This window comes from Molothrus ater, chromosome 6 (assembly GCF_012460135.2).
Source record: "Molothrus ater isolate BHLD 08-10-18 breed brown headed cowbird chromosome 6, BPBGC_Mater_1.1, whole genome shotgun sequence".
NCBI classification, from domain to species: domain Eukaryota; kingdom Metazoa; phylum Chordata; class Aves; order Passeriformes; family Icteridae; genus Molothrus; species Molothrus ater.
This window is the reverse complement of record NC_050483.2, coordinates 21,940,313-21,960,426: the sequence shown is the minus strand read 5'-3', so window position 1 is coordinate 21,960,426 and position 20,114 is coordinate 21,940,313. Positions and strand designations below refer to the sequence as shown.

The 20,114-nt window shown below is 39.0% G+C and overlaps 1 protein-coding gene across 1 annotated transcript in view; it reads right to left on the bottom strand.

Annotated features, from left to right (window-relative positions):
- Positions 1–1,056: 1,056 nt before the first annotated feature.
- The window catches only part of HSD17B12 (hydroxysteroid 17-beta dehydrogenase 12), an 83,063-nt gene continuing 64,005 nt past the window's right edge, over positions 1,057–20,114 (bottom strand). The window contains 5 exon segments of the mRNA XM_036383828.1: positions 1,057–2,759; positions 2,905–3,054; positions 9,462–9,527; positions 12,892–12,973; positions 18,369–18,403. Coding sequence (XP_036239721.1) covers positions 2,655–2,759; positions 2,905–3,054; positions 9,462–9,527; positions 12,892–12,973; positions 18,369–18,403 — 438 coding nt within the window. The 3' untranslated portion in view covers positions 1,057–2,654.

The following is a 20,114-nucleotide window of genomic DNA, read 5'->3' as shown; positions in this document are numbered from 1 at the left end:
AATCAAAGTCGAGGTAATTTAGGTTAAAGTGTAAATAAAATTTAGGTAAAAAAATAGGTTAGTGATGCCCTGCTGCAGCTTGGAAAATAGAAGACCTTAGGGCATGAGAGTGGGAACCCAACCTGCCGCCTGACACCATGTGAAAGGGGACCAAGGGCTCAGAGAACCTCCTTACCTCGGTGCCTCCCTCTGTGCCAGCTGGATGTGCATGCTATTCCCTCTGCAATACCTTTCTAAAGACCTTCAGTAGTTAGAAAATTGTTCACTGGAAAGAAATGTTTATTAATAGCTTAACAGTACTACTAAAATTTGTATTCTGCTTATTTAAAGCATCAGCACCGTAAAATCATAGAATATCCTGAATTGGAAGGGATCCACAAAGATCATCTTAAGTTCAGCTACTGGCCTTGCACAGGGCAGCTCCAAAAATCACACCATGTGCTTTTTGAGTGTTGGCCAAACACTTCCTGAACTCTGTCAGGCTTGGTGCCATGACTACTTTCCTGGGCAGCTTGTTCCAGTGCCCAAACATCCTTGGGGTGAAGAACCTTTTCCTAGTATCCAACCCAAATCTCCCCGGACTCAGCTTCATGCTGTTCCCTTGGTTCCACAGGGATCAGTGTCTGCCACTCCACCTCCCCTTGTGAGGAAGACCGTGATGAGGTCTCCTGTCAGTCTCCTCCAGGCTGAAGAAACCAAGTCACCTCAAACTGCTCTTCACAAGGCTTCTCCTCCAGCCCCTTCACCATCTTCACAGTTGTCCTCTGTACACTCTTCAATAGCTTTGTATCTTATATTGTGGCACTCAAAACTGCACATAAAGTATTCAAGGTGAGAGTCGGTGCAGAGGAGAGCAGGAGAGTCACCTACCTTAACTGGACAGAGATGCTGTGCCTAAAGCACCCCAGATAGGGGGTAGATGACAGCCAGGAAAACAAATTAATATAAGCATTGGTTTTGGCATGTAAATTAGAGTAATTTTCATTGTTATTACTCACAATAAAGGACAATGTACCCGCAAACATTTTTATAAGAAAAACATAACACATTAAAGACTCAAGAGTAATTTCCATTTTATTAGTTTTACAAAGTCAAAAACATACAGATTTTTTAGTCCAATGCTTTCACATCAGATCCAGAGCAAACCAAATCATGTGCTCGTAGAGAACTAATACCACCAACTTCACCATCCCTGTTCCAAAAAATTAAGAAAACTAAGGGATAGGATCTGCATCTCAGATTTGATCAGCACCATTGCATCGGTATTCAGGTTTTTTCAATGTACAGAAATGTTAGCCCCAAATCATGTCTCAGTGCAACACATCTTACTTCAAAATCAGAGCTTGAAATTATTCTTTGAAAGACAGAATAAAACCTCCCCTCTTCAACCATAGGATGTCACCACAGAAAACAGTGGTAGCTGCTTGCAATTTCATTTGCCTTGCAAGTTTTATACATTTTGTGTTTATAAAAAGGATTATTACAGACCAAAATCTTTAATAAAGAGTAGGTAAACACAGACAACAGCAGTGCAGACTTCTCATGTACTCTGATTCCTGTGTCCAGGAGTTAAGTAACTTGAGCCTTATAGGAACATTCCACTTTGGAACAGAACCATGAAAAAAATCAGTTCATTTTAATGCAATTAAATTAAAACTGTTCTACTCTTTAAGACATTTCCTGGTTCTCATTTTTAAAGCCATCAAATATTCAGGAGTCACATTTTGAAAGACCTCACCAGAAAGACAGACTGATACATAACTTCAAAAAGAATTTAAACCACCGTTGCTAACAAGGAGAGTAACTCATTTCAAGCTCTGCATTTAAAGTACCCATAATCTTTTACATAGCAACCAGCATGTAACATGTAACTTGTGACATTTATCTACATTGTGTTACCACCACCTATTACAAAGAGCAGGCACTGAACTTTTAAAAATGTTATTACAAATCATGAAGATTACATATTACTGAAAAGTTAGAATCCATATTCAAGACCCAAGATTTTAAATGCTTTTTGCAGTGTTACTTTATGTATATATTTATAGATGAGCTATTACATTTATTTCTGTTTTTGGCCCATTTCCCTCAAGTTCATAACCAAAAAAAAATCACACTGGACCATGTAAGCAGGGGAGCACTCATGAGCTGACTCATAGTGCAGAATCCTTGCAAGTATCCAAAACCTCAGCTTCAAGAGGTCAATACTCTGGAAATAGTACTAGGTTACCTTTTAAAATAATTATGCTCCCTTTCCTCTCCTGCCCACCTGCGCAGGAATATATGAGAACTGCTTCTTTTTCTGCCCTTCACCCATGAGCACAAGAATAGATATGATGGACACTATATAACCAAGATGTTCCTCAAGAGTGTGATGTCTGATCAAGTCCATGAAAGTATTTCGTAAAGCACAATGCAATTTTAGTTCAAAGCACTTCCCCCCTCATAATAGCTATAAACAAATAAAGCCTATTTTTCAATCAATATTAGAAGTCAACAGTCTTGTTTCATCTGTATCCTCAAAACAAGACTATTCTCTTGTTAGAAAGCACACCTATGATTGGAGATGTTTAAAACATTAGGTCTACTTGATGTTGCAGCATGGTGTGGAACTTGCAGGAGTCCCATGTTCCCAAGATCAAGTTGCTTCCCACTTACTTCTCTTTCATTTTTTTAAAATAACGAGCCCGTATTTGTTTGTTTGTTTTCATTATCAAGTTAATGGCAGTAGATGTAGGTAGAAGAGAGATGACCCATCCCTAAAAAAAAAAAAAAAAAAACAAAACAAGAAAAATAAAAGAAGGGAGTGAGGTCTCAGCATTTTGTAACCTGTACTAATTACTCTTTTTTCCATAATAAACACAAAGGACATTTCAGATCCTCACATTTTCCAAGGTGACTTACCATGAGTGCATGAGGTAGGTACCCATTGGTCTGGGACTGTAGGCCCACCGTGCCCAGGGCAGCTCTGACATACCTTTCAGGAGTGGGCTTATCGAGGGTCGGCTTGCGGATTTTGGACATTTTTGTTGCCACATAATATGGTAGAACACTCTGCACACAGGAAAACTCATGTCAAGCAGGGAATGCTTTCAAGATAACTTACAGATCCATAAGTGTAACTGGAAATCAGATAATCTGTACACTGAATTCTAGCTTAAGCCAGCCTAATTTTCAGTTCTAAGATCACAATGGGATCCCAATATAAGATCAAGAACTTTTTAATTAGATAACACATGGGTCATATTTGGACATAGTTCAGTTGTCTCCTGACAGTCAACATCACCAGCTGGAGCCCTAGAAAAACCACTCTTTCAAGTGTAGGGTTGAAAAGCCATTTTTACAATTGGCCTTGTAAGCACAAAACTTCATTCCAGTTGTTTAATAGAAAATGCTGTACTGTTGTTTCTCTGTAGTAACCCCCCAACATTTGCTTGGGAAGGAGCTGCAGAACCCAAGACAGGAAATTTCACAGCAAAAGCTCCTCGGTTTGGCACCTGTACAAGGTGGGAGGAGGAAGGAGAAAAGAATGTCCAGAGACTTGAAACATGGAGCTTGTAGCTCCACAGCAGGGCTTAGAGGACAGAGGAGAGTATTAGTACCAGAGTGAAAAGACAGAAGGAAGGATCAAGAAACAGAGGACAGTTAATGAGCTTTTATAGCCATGTTTGGAAGCAAGACAGAAAATTATGCTAGGTCTCAGAAGTGTCTGTAGTGGAGAAACAAGAGGAAGCAGCATAGATACATGTTGATGGAGGGATGCTGATAGAACAAAGGCATGTCCATGGTAGGGCAAGATAGACCTGGAGGATCCAAAACCTCATTGCACTTATCCCAACCTCACCCTGCTGGAGAAGGAAGGCAAATGCACATGTACAGTAGAAAGCAATATTCTTTCCTCATGGTCATGCTTTTGGCAACGCTTTCAATGTGTCCTCAATTTTTGCCTCTAAAAAAGTAATCAAAAATCCCTGGTCTACAGCCCTGAAACAGATATTAAACATACCATAACTCAACACACCTAGAGAGGTTGGAACTTGGTCACCACTTTACAAGGACCTCCTAAGACACTGTCAGTGGCTCTAGCACTGATTCAATACATCCATCCACTACTGCCCATCTATGAGTGCTCCCATTGCCATCCCTTAACAGCAAGTGCCTGAGAGTGTGTCCACTTCTGCTAATTCATCTCCAAATGAGAATATCGTCTCAAAAAAGAGTCTATTTGGGCAAATTACATTTTGTAAACCTGCTTCCCATGTTAGTCTCTTAAAGAACAACCACACATGCCTGAATTCAGAAACATCTGCTGTTTCAACAGCAGCACAGCAGGGAAAGGGCCCCTTCAGTTCTCATTGAGTGTGTATCCATGCCATAGCTGTGCACATTTCAACAGAAATTTTACCACCACAAACAGGAAACATTAGTATGTCTGCTCATTCCTTCACCTGAGAACATAAAAACAGCGCCCTTCTGTCTATAAATAGGACTTTCAGTAATCTACTACATGAGTCCACTTTCAAATGGGAAGGAAAATCATGGAGACCTAAACTTCAGAAGTGAAAGCAGCTACTACTGCCTTTAAAGTCACCAAAAGCTACAATTCTTGGATAAGAAAACTACTCATTCTGCTACCACAGCAGCATAGGTACCTCATTTCAGCTCCAGAATGTGAACTGCATCTATTTTTCAGACTGCATTTTAGAAATGCAATCTGAAAAATATTTTTAATAGTTATTATTTTAATATTTTTAAAAGTTAAAATTTTAAGTTTCTTATTCACCACCAAATTATTTCTACAACATCCCCACCAAGAAAGGAGCAATAGACGTGATCTATTATCTTTCTCTGCTCAAAACAACTTCAGAAGTGAACTGCATTACCCAGTTACACCACTGGATAGCATGAAGGGGCAAACAATTGTGCATGAGGATACCTGAAAAAGCAAGCATATGGTAGCACTACTGGATTGATCCACAGACTTGAAGGCACATAGAAACATGGGATTACACTCCAACCTTTTTCTTCTCCCAGATGCACTCCCGAAAACAAAAAAGCAGGTACTTAATTTCAGATACATTAGATTTACCACCTTTATATTAACTGGACCTTATTTTAATAGATATCAAGAGACCTGCTGAATCTATTTCGTTTTCTCCCCTTCTTCCTTCCCACAAGGAATTCAGAGATTCATGAACTGTATCTAAAACAGGCATAACAGATTTTAAAAAATCACTCCTTCAAGCCTTTCAGCATTTTACATTCTAACAGATATAACCCACACTACCTGGGCAAATAACTCTCCTTATTCAGGGAAAGCTTAGCCTGCACTATAGTTTCAAAACATGCCTGAAAAATAGCTTATGTCAGTACAATATGTCTTGCTCACTTAAAACATTTGCTACTGCTTACAGCTCTGATGTGTATTAAAATTGGCTCACACTCAAAATTGGGTTCTTGAATATTATTTAGATGTAAGAAGTCAGATCTCAAGACCTGAATAGTTAAGTCGTAAGTCCTCCAAAGTCAGAACAGCTTGGTTACACAATTTTATCACCTTTTTTACCTTACTTTTAAAAAAGTAAAAAGATCTGAACTCTCCAGTGTTGCCAAATAAGTTTCCTTCCCTTTCCAATGTGGGAAAAAGGAGAGTGGGGAACATAAAAGGGAAATGGAAGAGTTGCATCAACCAAAGCTGATCTGCATAGAAAGCTGAACAGCAAAGCAAAAATGCTTTCGAAGGAAGGATGGTAATGCCAGTAAACATCACTTTGGTGACATCAAACTTTTGTGAATATCTGGAGATAGAGCTGGGCCTGTTCAGTGTTGTGAAAAGGAAGCTGGTGGTGACATCTTACCTAAAATTATTTCAATGGTAGTTATGAAGATAAGAGCCAAACTCCTCTTGGTAATGCCTGATCAAATGACAAGAGGGACAACTGTCAATTTTGGCTGTAGACTGTCAGACTGGACTTTAGGGAGAAAGCCTTTTCACTAGGAGAGCAATATAAAATTCAAACAGACTGTCCAGAGAGCTCACAGCACCCCTGCCCTTGAAGGTTTCCAAGATTTGGCTGTATAAAGCCACAATTAGCCCATGACCTGTATCTAAATACAGCAGCAATCCCTCTGCTAATTGCTAGGCAATCCAGCTGCTGGGAGAGCAGGAGGTTAGGGTAGAAAACTTTCTGGTAATCCTTTTAAATGAACATTTTCATGAATTTGTGGTCTAGTATTTTATGTAGTGAATACAATAAAAGAAAACAGATAGTTCAAGTTCCTAGCACTATACTTTTGCTATGCATAGTAATGAAGTACAGAGGGACAATGCCAATAACTACCTGAAGTTTAAAATGAGAGTAAAAGAAAGGGTCAAAGAACCAAGCAATATTTCTAGACATCTTAAAAGAGCAAAAATTTCATAAGTCTGCAGAAATCTTTCAAGGAGAGATCTTTTTGAAAGTCTTGAGAAAAGTTATTGTCACCTTCTTCCTTGTTTCTTTTCTTATGCCTCTTTTCCCTATGTAAATACACACAAAGTTTTAACCTATGCTATTACTGTGCTGCTTCTGAAAAATTAAGCAGATCTATCAGCCAGAAAAGTATATTTTTATTCCAAAGATGGCTACACTACAACAAAAGCACTATCAAAACTAAGCTTCCACAGATGGTAATCCACTTCAGCAAGACACATACTTGAGGCTGATATGAAGAAACTGATAAAATCCCTCCAGCACTTTGTTTCTGCTTTTCACACAGTGGTACTCTGCAGGTATTGCATGGCAGAAGTTAACTGGTTTCAATGACGATGATCTAGCTGGAAGGGCAAGTCTGGAATTAAAAGTGTAATGCTTCTGAAGGTTATAGAGACGTACTTCAAAAAAATCTAAGAAGGATGCAATCTTCCTTAGGGATTGAAGGAGATAAGTCAGCTAGTCTTCACAGGAAGGTACTTGTAATATTCATTAGTGGCTTATAGTGACTTAGGCTGAAACAGGAGGACAAGGACATGGACCTGCAACAAAATTAGCATAACAAATTGAAGCTGTGACAGCTATTGATAATCAGATCCACATAACTCAATGGCAATTCACTGTCTACATTTAAGGGATAAAAAACAGTGCTGTCAGGAATTCAGCATCCTAAGCCAACACCAGAGTCACAAAAAGACAGTTTACCACAACCTGTACAGCTTTGTACAGGAAAGCATAACTGAAAATACAGAAAATTAGATTAAATTCTTCATTTGTTTGCAATCCTAAAAATGTAAGACATTAAAAACCCTTTCCCTAGCTTTTCTATACCCAAAAGCTAGAAAACCTTTCCTACACTATGTACATTCATATTGTGCTTAATGCCTTTATCCAATCATGAGTTACTGGGGTATTTACCTTTACAGTCTCAACAGGTACTCCTCCATAGGCATCAACAAACAGTCCTTGCTCCTCCTTCATTCTCCTCTCAAACTGCTAAGAGTACTATTTAGACAAAATCTGGGGAGGAGGAGAAGGCTGCACATAGAAACAACAGATCCCAAAGACGTAACAGCTCCTTCTCCTGTAAGCATCTGTCTCTAAGCACCTTCACACTGAAGTAACTTATGAGCAGCTATGCCTAAGAAAACACCAGAAAACAGAGGCTGGATGTGGTACCACAACACAGGCCCCCACAAATTCATACCATCTTTATTGTCAGTGAAGCTGTGTGTTGAAGGGGCCTATGGCTCAGCTTGTAGACAGACTTCAGCAGGAAGGAAGTCCACCCAGAAGATTTGATACTCTTGATGTAGGAAAGGGCAATACTTTACCAGTTCCTTGAGTCTCATTTTGAGACTGATGTGACAGACTGAGAGAGGGCTACATTGCATGTAGATGAAAATTACTGAAGAACAGCTGTCTGATAGTGGAGCTAAATCTGCTAGTAGTACAATTTGAAAGACACTGAGGAGGTAGAAGTAATCAAGCAGGCAGAAATGGTGAGAAAGCTGTAAGGAACTTGCCATGTGGTAAACATTGACCCATTGCAGGACAGTTTGGAGCTGTGAGAAGAGAAAGTAACAAGAAGACATGAAACACTGAAAGTTATTCCAGCTAAATCCACTTCAAGAACTGAGAGCACACAAAATGACCCTGAATGCTGAACCTGTACCTGTTCAGAATGCTACCTTTTTTATGCATGCTCCATTGCTGCACATTGGTCTGGCTGTACATACCAGAGTGCTAGGGCACAGAATCAAGCACCCAGGGGAGAAGTGAAGCTTTATTTAATACTAAGTTTAAATCTAGGCTTACAGGAGGTTCCCACTAAAAGGCCGGTGACTACATGGGAATAGCTCACCCAACAACTGTCTTTTTTTCTTAATGCAATCCATTCTCAGGAAATGTGACAGGACATTTTATGGTGAGAAGTTCTTGTTTTGCTAAATACACTTAAAAGGAAAAAATAATCTAGCACATCAAAAAGGTAACATAGCCTTAATCTGGTAACAATTTCCCTATAGTATTAGCCAGTAATAAGAGTTGTGCTCTTTTGTATAATGATTACACATTTAAAGCAGGCAACTTTGTGCTTTGAGTTTCATAAAGCCTTTGAAGTTCAAGTGGATTTGAGAACCACCACACAGAACAGAGAAATGAGAGGCATGGACATAGGCAACCCTGTTTGCAAGATCCCTAACTGAACTTCAAAAAGAGATACCATTGTCTTCACAGTGCAGGTAAGATCTCATACCACCTTTATTAAACTGATTCTTGCTCTGGAGAGGTTTAATCAGCAATGGAAGGTTCACTGTGATCAAAGCTGGAAATTCCAGCTTTGGAAGCAAACACTAAGAGTATGTGAGAAGTGATATTAAAGCAAAATCCGATAAAGCTGTGAGAAACTGGTATGGTTTGCTTTTTGCCATGCCAAAAATAATTAAAATCAAGGCAGGTAAACAAATGGGGAGGGGGCAAGGAGGGCTATGAAGCAAGACTCTTTAGCAATACAGAAAATTAAATCAGTCAGTTACACATGAAGGCTCTTTGAGGCTTTTGTTCATTCTTCAACTACGCTTAGATTAGCAGTTGATTCACTGACACTGCAGGGATTCTCCTATTCTAGTTGTTAGGGCTGTTACCCATGGAATGCCTGTACAAATGCATTCCACAAGTGTATTCCAGTAGATGAAGCTTCATAAAGATGTATTCTACAGCACTCTGCACAGTTTTATGGAATACTTTATCCATAAGGGTTCAATTAGCACCATCAGCTAAAACCACACAAAATCAAACCATGTCTTTTGTTGCTTCAAGACCCATGGTTTCAGAGTAATTTAAGAAAGCTGCTAATGGGATCAAAGGAAATCCTTATCCTTAATCTGTGTCACACACTCATGAATAAGAGAATATGCTGATTCCTTTTTGTTGCCAAGACACCAATGTTGCTGTGGTAACCACACTTACATGAAACAAGCTACTCACCTGCACAATGATGCCCTTGCTCTTGTATTCTGCATTGAGGCCTCTGGAGAAGTAATCCACAAAAGCCTGCAGAGAGAAGAAGGGAAACATGCAGCATGCTACACGTTACAATGGAAACTCTAGTTTAACAGTTTTGTGTAAAAGTATTTGAGTTACTATTTGGAGTTCCTGTTTTCAAACTGAAAACCCTAGGTTTTCAATGAAACTTTGCATACAAGAGCAATGTCATTCAAATAGAAACTGTATGCTTATGAAGTATTTTTACAGAAGCAAGGCTCAACCTAAACAAATAATCCCCTTTTTAATTTAGAAGGAAAAGGAACTCAATTTGTTAAATAAAGCCTAGTTAAAAGAGGAAAAGACAACTTCATGTTCACATTGTTCACTACTTTATGTCATCTTCTTGGATATTTTTAAGAGTGATTTAATTGGGTTCCTCTTGTGCATGGTTTTTAGAACATAGTGTTTAAACACTTAGTCTTCTGCCTTTACACTTCTAAAAAATGACATCCTATGGTGACACTTCTTCCTAATCCTCAAGTCCATCTCCACAGATTCTCCTCCAAACTTCTGGAAGTTTTAGAAACTGCAAAACTGAAAGTTCAAAGAAAGAGGTTAAAGAACTTAAAAGGTGGATGTTAACACCTGCCTTCAAGATGCTCTCAAAGCTGATACAGCCACCTCCTTAACCTGCCAGAAATATTGAGCTAAGGCTACTCAGCAGTTCAAACCAGCATAGATTCCCACTTCCCAAATTCTTCTAAACTACTCTTTCCCCTTACCCTCTTGTCCAATGAGACAAAATACCAGGTTCTGCTACGGTTTCTTGTTTTAGAGAAATGATACAGCCAAGTAGGATGAATAGAGTACCTTCAACTGAATGAGCTAAACCATCCCATCCATGCTTGAAGCTAAAATAAATACTAAGTAAATTAGTTCAACTATTTAAGAAGCAGTTGCTTCACACCAGATTCAAACCAAGCAGCAAAGCTCTGGTACTGCACCTCCTTTACAGTTTTCCTTTGGTCACCATGTCCCCAGTGGTTTAACACAAGTCTTAACTGAAGCCAGCGCCTAAAGTTCGCAGTGGCCAGTGTTTTTCCTACACAGGCCATCCCACTGAATTCAGCCTATATAAGAAGCAACAGAAACACTCCCACACTACTGGACTATTTCTAAAGACACTCTGCTGAGCATACTTGGAAGATCTGAAATAAAACTGGATTTTGCTGTATAGCAGGTAGGTCCTTTTCTTCTTCAAGTTGCATGTATAAGCTAGCAGGAGGCCCCTTAAGCCATAAAAAGCTTATCTGCTGTTCAGTTGCTCTTTCTTTCTTTCTTCTCCCTCTCCCCTGAGTATAAGTTCGTAACAAAATTCAGTACTCAACATGAATGAGACTGAAAGTCTGGCCTAGCAGCAGCTACTGAAATGAATCCTCTGACCATCCTCTTGAACAGGAAGGTACCTGCATGGACATGCCAAATGGTTTGGTGCAGTAACTGAACACAGCAGTCAGGTGCATGTGTAATACCTGCACAGAGTATACTGATAATCTATTAAAAAGAACTATATTATGTTAATGAAAGTGCTTTGATCATTCAAATTTCTAACTATTCCTCCATGACAAAAGTCCTGATGTTGGCTACTGCTCCAGATATGGAGACAAAATACAAAAGACCGTCTTCTCTACTGGTTGCAATGAGCTTGCTATAAGGAAAATGTTCATTTTACATGAGAAGTGAAAGCTATTTCCTGTATACAAATAAGCTTTGGAGTTTTTCTTCTTGAAGAATTTATTTCAAGACAAGTTGGTCTTTCTACCTCCACAAGCTCAAGTCCCCCAACAACCTTGACCTGAAGTTTTAAGAATGCTCTCTAAGTAAACATTCCCTGAATAAGCAGATAAGCACTGCATGTTGGAAAATTTATTCTCCTTGGATATCCAATACATAAAATACATAAAATAGTCATGAGTAGAGGCATGGGGGTGAGGTGGGAAATGATATAATCATATTTCACTTCTCATTAGCATTAACACAGGTAGATAAACCTGTCAAAATATAGCACTATGATTCCTTTAAAAGAGTCTCATTCCAGTGTAAACTAGGGAATTCTCCACAGGAAGGTTAAAGACCACATTTGTTCCTGATAATTAGTCAAAGTCATTGACTTACACCTGAAGGGTATTATTATGCTTTAAATCCCCTTTAAATAGATGAGGAAAAAAAAAACCAAACTAGAAACTGCAGATACTGTCTTTCTATAGCTACATTAGGGGAGTCACTTTCATGCCTACTAATCTTGCTGTAGGAGAAGATGGGCAGTGCTGAGAATAGGCAGATTATTCAACCTGTAACTAAGTTTTTTAAGGGGAGGGGAAGAAATATTTCAGATTCCTGTTAGAAAAAAAAAAAAACTTACCAAAGCAGTGTAAGATATATTATCACTAAAATCAGAAGCTCAGTTGATTCCATAAAGCTGAAAGCACTGCCACAACAAAGTGACCATTTGTATTAAAGCAAAAAATTGTCCTCTCAGGAAACATCTATTTCAAGGGGAAATTTTATCACCTAAAGCTACTTCAGGCTTCTAAACTTAAATATATGCCCTCCTTTAGTATGAATAAAATAGTGTGCATCAACTCCCTTCTGGAAATATGAAGATGTTACTGAGAATCTAGAGGAAATGCGAGTCTGTTCTGACACGAATGACACTACTGAAGGTTTCTTCATCCAGTCAAGGTTCTGCTTAGACTCTGAGATGCTTGAAATATTCAAGGTAATTACCAGGTATGCCTGAAAAAGCTGTAGTGCCATACTGCTTTAATGCCAGTGTAAATGTCTCTTGCATTCTGTTTTATCACATATGCCTCAGTTCCATGCTGGGTAGCCACATTCTGTTTTTACAGTGTTCACTGGAGATATATTAGGGCAACATTTTAGAATCCCCTGAAATTATCTTTGGGGAAAAAAAAAATATGACCGGCTGCAAAAAGATGAAACTGTCCCAGCAACACAAAGAGAAACTAGAGCAGATGAACTTAAGATGAAATATAGATCATAGAATTATCACAGAATTTAGGAGAAAGACATTTCAAAACCAAAATAAGAAAGCGTGTTAAACTTAGTCAATGTTCTTTCTCAGCTTTGCACTAAGCTTGCTTGGTAGACTACTATCCTTTTCCATTTAAAAATGGAATACATTGAGGAATACAAATGAGGAAATACATAAAATAGTCTTTTCTATGCCAGTAAACCCTTGCACTCAGTTTTCTTTCAACCTTCCAGCTTCCACTATTGGAAAAACTCAAGACAGAGACTCTGAGCTTTTAGTTCATGAAAGCACCACTAGATGGACACCAAAACATTTATTCCTGTGAGTGTTGCCTTATGTTTGACACTTGATTTCAGTGTGGAAAGGAACACTTACCTTGGTTGCAGAGTAAAGAGTCAGCAGTGGAGTTGGACACATCCCTGAAGCTGATGAGATATTCAGGATTATCCCTTTTGATCTGAAAGGAAGCCAAGATATATTATAATGAAATAAAGGAAACAACTTTCATGTTTCCAAAAATTACAGCAAGCCTAATAACACCCTTTAGAATGCAACTGAGATTAAGATCTGGTTAAAAATCCCAACCAAATCCTGAAGTGAAATTCACTTTATGCACAGTTAGAAGTATCCAAGCAGCTGGCATAAATCAGGAGCAACTCCAAGATCAATACAGCAAGAGAATCAAAGTTGTATTTATATACACAGTTACATACACACACAATGAGCTAAACGATGCAAAACCACTGAGTCAAGCTGGCACAAGTTCAAGAGGAACTTCTACATCTTGGGATAAGATGGCAGAAATGGCAACACAGTTGCATTGTATGATTTACACTTTGATAATTACTTTCATCTTCTAAATATTACTTCATAATGGATCTTCAAGATAGTAAGGATCTGAATTTACTGCTCAAATACAGAATTTAATAGATATGGAAGATATTCAGTGGATGAACACAGAAAATGAAACTTGTCTTACAGCTGTTTTACAGTAACACTGAAGGTATTTATCAACAGTATTTTGGTAAAGATACCTGAAATTAGGTAAAGATACCTGAAAAGATACCTGCTCTGTCAAGCCTTTCAAAAGCACATACATAGGACAGGAAGGCTCCTGACCTCCCAATATAAACTGATTTGAGCCATATCTATTTCTGAGGCTAGTTTTACCTACAAAACCAGACATACTTAGTGCTAGGTAGAAAAAAGAAATAATTTTAAAAGCTTTATGCAAATTAGGGCAATTACTCTGTTAGAAGGTCCTGCAAGACAGTCCAACATAGTGAAAGATAAATCTCTACTTCTTCCCACCCTGTTGGAAATTCAAGCCAGTTTATCTAACTGAACATAGAATAAGTATGCCATGCTCAGTGCAGTGAGAACACTCATGCAGGCAGACATCACACAGCTCAAGTCCTGCAGATTCACAAGAGTTTCCATCAGATTTGTTCAACCAGGTGCACCCTACACAACTGCTGCCACAATCATTTCAGTAACCACCTTATAAAAAACCAGTAATTTAAGTCACTGTTAAAAATTAAAACAATATAAATGCTTTGGAAATCATGACAATAGATTCAAACCAGCATGGCTTGTGCAATGATACAAGTGTAAATTACATCTGTGACTGATTTGTCACAAGGAATGAGATGGCAAATGTGACAGCAAAGAATAATTTCAGTCATTCAGGATTTCAAGAACCTTTGCCAAAGTTCATTGTGTTTTTCAGGACTTCCCTGCAAGGCTTGGTTGGTGAAGTAAGGTAGTAACACTGATCCAAATATGTAGCATGGAAAGGGTAAGATCACAAATTAATCAGGAATTTTCAAGACAGCAAAAGGTTAACAGTGGATCATAGAAGTTTTTTGTATCAAGACAGGCAGTGACTGTGATATTTTATTTATGAGCTCAAATTGAGATTAGCAATGAAATGAGTATTTATTCATTTTTTAAGAGATTATCAGATTGGAGAATGTGAACAGACTACAAAATGGCAGGTGAAAAATCAGTATTAAGAATGCATCAATAATCTATTATCAATAACCAAAACAATGCTTACTAAAGAAAAAAATTGTGAATTAATCACAAACCTTGCAGGGCTCTAAACCAACTGTCCCCTCCATGAAAAACCTGAACAAGAAGTTCTATTTTGTGCAGCAGTCACCAAAACCAGCCAAACAACAGGATGCTGGGAATGGCAGGGACAGATCCTCCACCACCACCAAAATCCTGAATTACAGTCTACAAACCATCTTTATCCCTCCAAATACTGAACAGAAATATTAAGAAACTGATGATTTAAGAAAGGGGAAGAGAAGAAAAAAATCCACTCTGAGACATCAATTTATTTATTTAAGAGACTATTAAGAGCAGCCATGATAAGAGTACACACACTAACAAATGAAAAAGATCAAGATTTTGATTCAGCTTGTCAGAATACAAAAGAAAGATGACATTTATTTAAATGAAAGACTGAAATTTAGATCCAAAAAACCAAAGTGCTCTTCTCATATTCAGACTAGGGAGTACTTGCCACAAAACCTAACTGAAGACAAAACCTTAACAGGATTCAAAGAAGGACAAGCATTGATATGGATAAACACAAGCCTCATGCTTTTAAAACAAACTGAAGCTTGGGAAGAGAGGCTGACATGCAGGCTGCAAGCACAGGTCTCAGAGTGCCTGGCTACACTGCAACTTTCTAGCAGGAGTCGTGACCATCACCTAGATGGAGTGAATTGAATTAATGGTCTGACCCAGTGAAGAAACCCTTCCTGGAAACACAAAACATTAACAGCAGCCCCTTGCAGAAGCTCTGTGTATTGGTCTCTTTGAAGCAGTCAGTGCCACTGGGGGTTTTGCGGTTTGTATTTTTACATTTTAAAGAAAACAGTCCTAGCCTTAAAAGCTCATAACTTAAAACCTCCAGATAAAATGAAATTGAGAAGCATGTGAGTAGGGGGAACACTTCCAATTACTCCAATTACAATTCTGCTTCTTTGAGGAATTGCAGAATAAATGTTTTTAGAGAAGGATCTGAAGAATTACTCAAGCATCAGCATGGTAAAAAGAAATTTTGGCTCCATCTAATTCAACTGTGCCCTTAATGGGAAATAAAAAACAAAACAAAACCAAACAAAAAAAGTTGGTTAAGATGAAGAGAGCCAGGCCCACACCCTCACACCTCCCAGTCATTCTACCTTAAGTGGTCCAGCACCAGGGAGGCTATATTTAGCCATCTCCCTGTTGCTGTGGCAACCAGCGCCTGCTCCAGCTGCATGCCAAGTGGAAAGAGCAAGCTTCTTCTGTAATGTAATTATGCACTTGCTACTTTCCTGGCAATAAATACCATAGTTTGGTGTTTGTCTAGCAACAGCCAACTGATTTTTTGTGGTGGTGGCTTTTTTTTTTGTTCCCAAAGACATCGAGCCTTGATTTTCAGTTCTATGAGTTTCCCATCTCAGACAGTAGCCTGAGTATTTATACAGGAACTGCTCATTTAAGTATAATAGGAAGCTTCAGATAATAAATTGTCACTTTAAATGTTCAAAACACTGGAGAGAAGTCACAGCAGAGAATCTAAATGCCATTACCAGAAGTGGCATTCATCTAATGCAGCTGTGTTTATTATAAATAGAAAAGTAAAAGGCACACCAAGATGTAGCTTTGTTTACTCTTATCAGACCTGGATGCAAAGCATGCAAAGTATGCTCTATTTTTGTATTTATCTTGCAATATATTGTCATAAAGCCAACATTCAAATACGTGCTAGAGCAAGCTGCAAGATGCTCTAACACGCTACGTCACATCTATCTACTCAACATGCTCTCCTCCTTGAACAAGTGAGGAATGACAATGAGGTTCTTAGTCTAGCCTTATTCTTAGAGCCTGAAGCCCTTTTTTCTAGCCTGTGGTCCCATGTGAGAAATATATGGCAGACCTGAAGAGCAGCTGAATCCAGCTCCAATTCATTCATGCCCTTGGATTTGCTGGACATCCATGTCCTCCTGTGGTTACAGACTCCTAGCAGTGTTAATGGCCTGTGAGCTGTGACTGTGCAGGAGCTGGCAGCTGCAGGCACTGCTTATGTGCACTGCAAACCCAACCAACTTCACAAAAATCAAACAGAAAACTGAAGCTTTTTCAAATATTTTCCCCTGAGATGGAAAGCAAGGCTGTCATCCAAATGGAGCAGTCTTTTAAAGTGGTTTCTTATAGTCAGGAAAAAGCTCAAGATGCATATTCAATTCTTTTTAACTAACATTAACCTTTTCTTTCCAGGCTTCTCGAACATTTATCCTCAGAACCCCTGAGGTAGTCATGAAGTTAGACAACTAAGAGGAAAGACAATGTATGCTCAAGGGCAGTCAGAACCAGAAGTCAGCAGGATACTGGTTTGCTGCCTTTCATTCAAGTCATCTTACCTGCATGGATGTGGAACAGAAAAACCTATGCAAGATATTCTGTAAGTAGAGTACACCATTCTGTCCTGAGAAGCTGAAGAGATAACTCTGCCAAGTGGATAGCTACAATATTTCTTAAAGAAGAAACTGAGGCAAGAAACTTAGGAGTTTTTAAGTTCCAAAACCTAATAATGAAACAACATTAAATCCCCACAAAAGTATAAATGTTTTGGTCATGTTGGCACCTTCAGAGGACAGTGGTTTCACAAAAAACAAGTCCCTTTATCTATCAATAACAGTACAAGGACAAGGAGTAGCTTCTGACCTAGGAGCCCTGAGTATGTATCACCACTATACTATAATAATCCTCACCCTCTACTCCAGCTTCATTGGGAAATATTACACTCCTGCCCCAGAGCTCAAGTCTTGGGCTCAAATCTCTTTACATGAAATGAACTTATTCATATCTCCTGATTGGCTAAGTAAAAATCTTAGCTCACCATCATCCTGATGTGCTAGACACTGACCTCCATACTGACTGCTGGCTCTGACAATTTGCACCCAGGAAGAAGCTTTGTTTTAGAAGTGAAACATCTGTGTATCTGTGCAACATGAGAATAACTGAATTCTGGTCTGCACTGAAGACTCTCAGACAGTGGGACGACATAAAATAACCCTTTTTATTTTTTTTTTTCTCATCATCTTTGCTAGATTTGGAGGCTTGCCCCATATAGGGACTCCTCCTGCTGCATTCGTTTGCATGGTTCTACTGAGTTTTCCCCACTACTGTGAACACAGCTCAAGCCTCATCCAGGGCAACCCCCAGGAAGGCGGGGTTAGCACCCCAAGAGAGATGGCAAACAGCCAGCAGAGCCAACAGCAGCTGCAAAACAGCCTGGGGGAGACTAAATGGAAATCACGAACCTTTTGGTTTCACCTGGGAGCTAGCTGGGAAGTCAGTACACGTCTTCCCTGTTGACAGTGGTGTGTTATTCTAAAGAGCTGGTCTTCAATTCTACTCTTCCAAATGATAACAGCCTTTCCTCAATATACCTCCTACTGTATAATGAGAACATATTCTTTGCATCCATTTTACTTACAATGACTTAGAGAAATAGCCTTAAGAAGGTTATTCCCAGGAACTGTAACCACCCCCTCAGAATAGCAGGTTGTTGAGTTAGTGCTGATGAGTCAGACGGGCTTTTTAATTCTGTTCTAAAAGGAATCACCACAACAGTGGAGAAGGGAGAGGAAAAATAAAAAGGGAATCGAGTGGAAAAGGCTTCCACCGCCTGATGATTCATGCACCATCAGCGTGACTCACCCAGCAATACTCTGCCATTAAAACATGGAGACTAGGCTGATTAGTCACAGTAATGAATTTTTCAAGAAAGGATTCTCCCCTATAAATAATGATGACTTTGTCTGGATAGTGTTAGTGTGACTCACCTTTCCAGCATGCCGGGCAGCACCAATCGTGTCATCTGCAAAAGGAAAACATTGGTGATGGCTGAGAATGCAGCCAGCAGCCAGCCAGAGGCCGAGGGAAGCCTCCCTGCCTCCCAGAAGCAGCTGCCACCCCCTCCACCCCAAGCACAGCTCAGGGAAGCAGAGCCCATACTTTGCGTAGGCAGTTTATTTTTATTCTACCTGGATAACTTGGCTCTGTCAAGTAGTGTGTGCACTGAATCTGGTGAACCCATCTAGGCAGTAGCACAAGAGTAAATAAAACAAATGTCTTCACCACTCTGCAGCATCCATAGCCTCTACAGAACATTAAAAACCAGAGTACTACAGTACATGTACCATCTTTCTCTCCCTGCAAAAAACACCTGTCTTCCTCGACTCTGACTAAATTTACCACCTATGCCAAGGCTCAAAACATTATCCAATACATTTTAGCTAGGCTTACTGAACTGCTGAGTTTAAGACAAATTATGGAGCAGCAAGAGCACTGACAGAACTAGTGAACATATTATTAACTACAGAAAATATTTAAGACTCCAAAATATTTTTGCTGATTACCCAGGTGTTTTCACACTGGAAAAACTACACCCCCAAGAGAAAAGTCACCTGGCAAGCGTCCTCACTGCTTTGGAAACTCCTGCCTTTATTATGACTCTGAGCAATCCATCTACAAGCTGGCTGAAGGATTCTCCTGAGCAGTAATCCTAAAACAAGATTCCCAGTTGCAGACAGAGCATCTCTGACAAGGGAAACAAATCAGGCATTGATCCAAACTTGGACAAAATTTTAATTAGTGTAAAATAGTTAGTTTTCCTACTACTAATTACTACCATCCTAAAACACAATTTAAATCCAAAACTTCTGCCTTCCTGAAATAGTATCAAAATTCTCCTTGTGCCAAATTCAGCCCTGCCCCATGTAAGCCTATGAATAACTGCCACTGACACCAAAGACAGATCACACAAGAAAAATAAACTGCTACCACATTTGACATCTAAAAGGTGTTCCAACAAAGTTTTTGAGAACATGGAGAGGTGGGTAATAAAATACCAAAACCAGCACACACCAGAACATAATGATACTTCCACTGATCCCAAATTACCTTGATAGCTTAAAATAAAACACTGAATATTTGAATAGTATGGGAAGAAAAACACACACAAAAGAAATCAGCATATACAGGCACACAAAACACCTGCAAGCACTTTGATTACAAAGAAACAAATTTTATTGTAGGAAGCTACTCATTTTATTATCATCACTACATTAGCCCTCACATATGACTCAATCTGGGTTTGAGGTTTTATTGTTTGTTTGTTTTTATTTTTAATTATAAAACATCAGGAATAAGGGAGAAAAAAAACACAAAAGAAAACAATCTCAGTTGATTCCAGCTGACACACAGAGAAAGTGCTAGAGAAGGGCTGTGTTTTCCATCTTATTGGCATTTCTCCCTTAGAAAAGATTCTGCCATCAGCCACACTGCATGACAGTTTTGATAAGGGACTGTACAGGCAAGAGTTGAACAGGCCTTCCTTTCATGAAGTCAGCTGTTGACACACAGTGCTGTCAGCACTGCCCCAGAAGTCAAACTAAGTATTCAGAGCTGATAAGCATCAACAAGCTAAACAGATCTGATGCAGCTTCAAAAAACCCTCTGGTATTAAGTTTAAGTATACATGAGCTTTTTCATACACTAATGCTCCAAAAGAGATGTAGAAACAACTA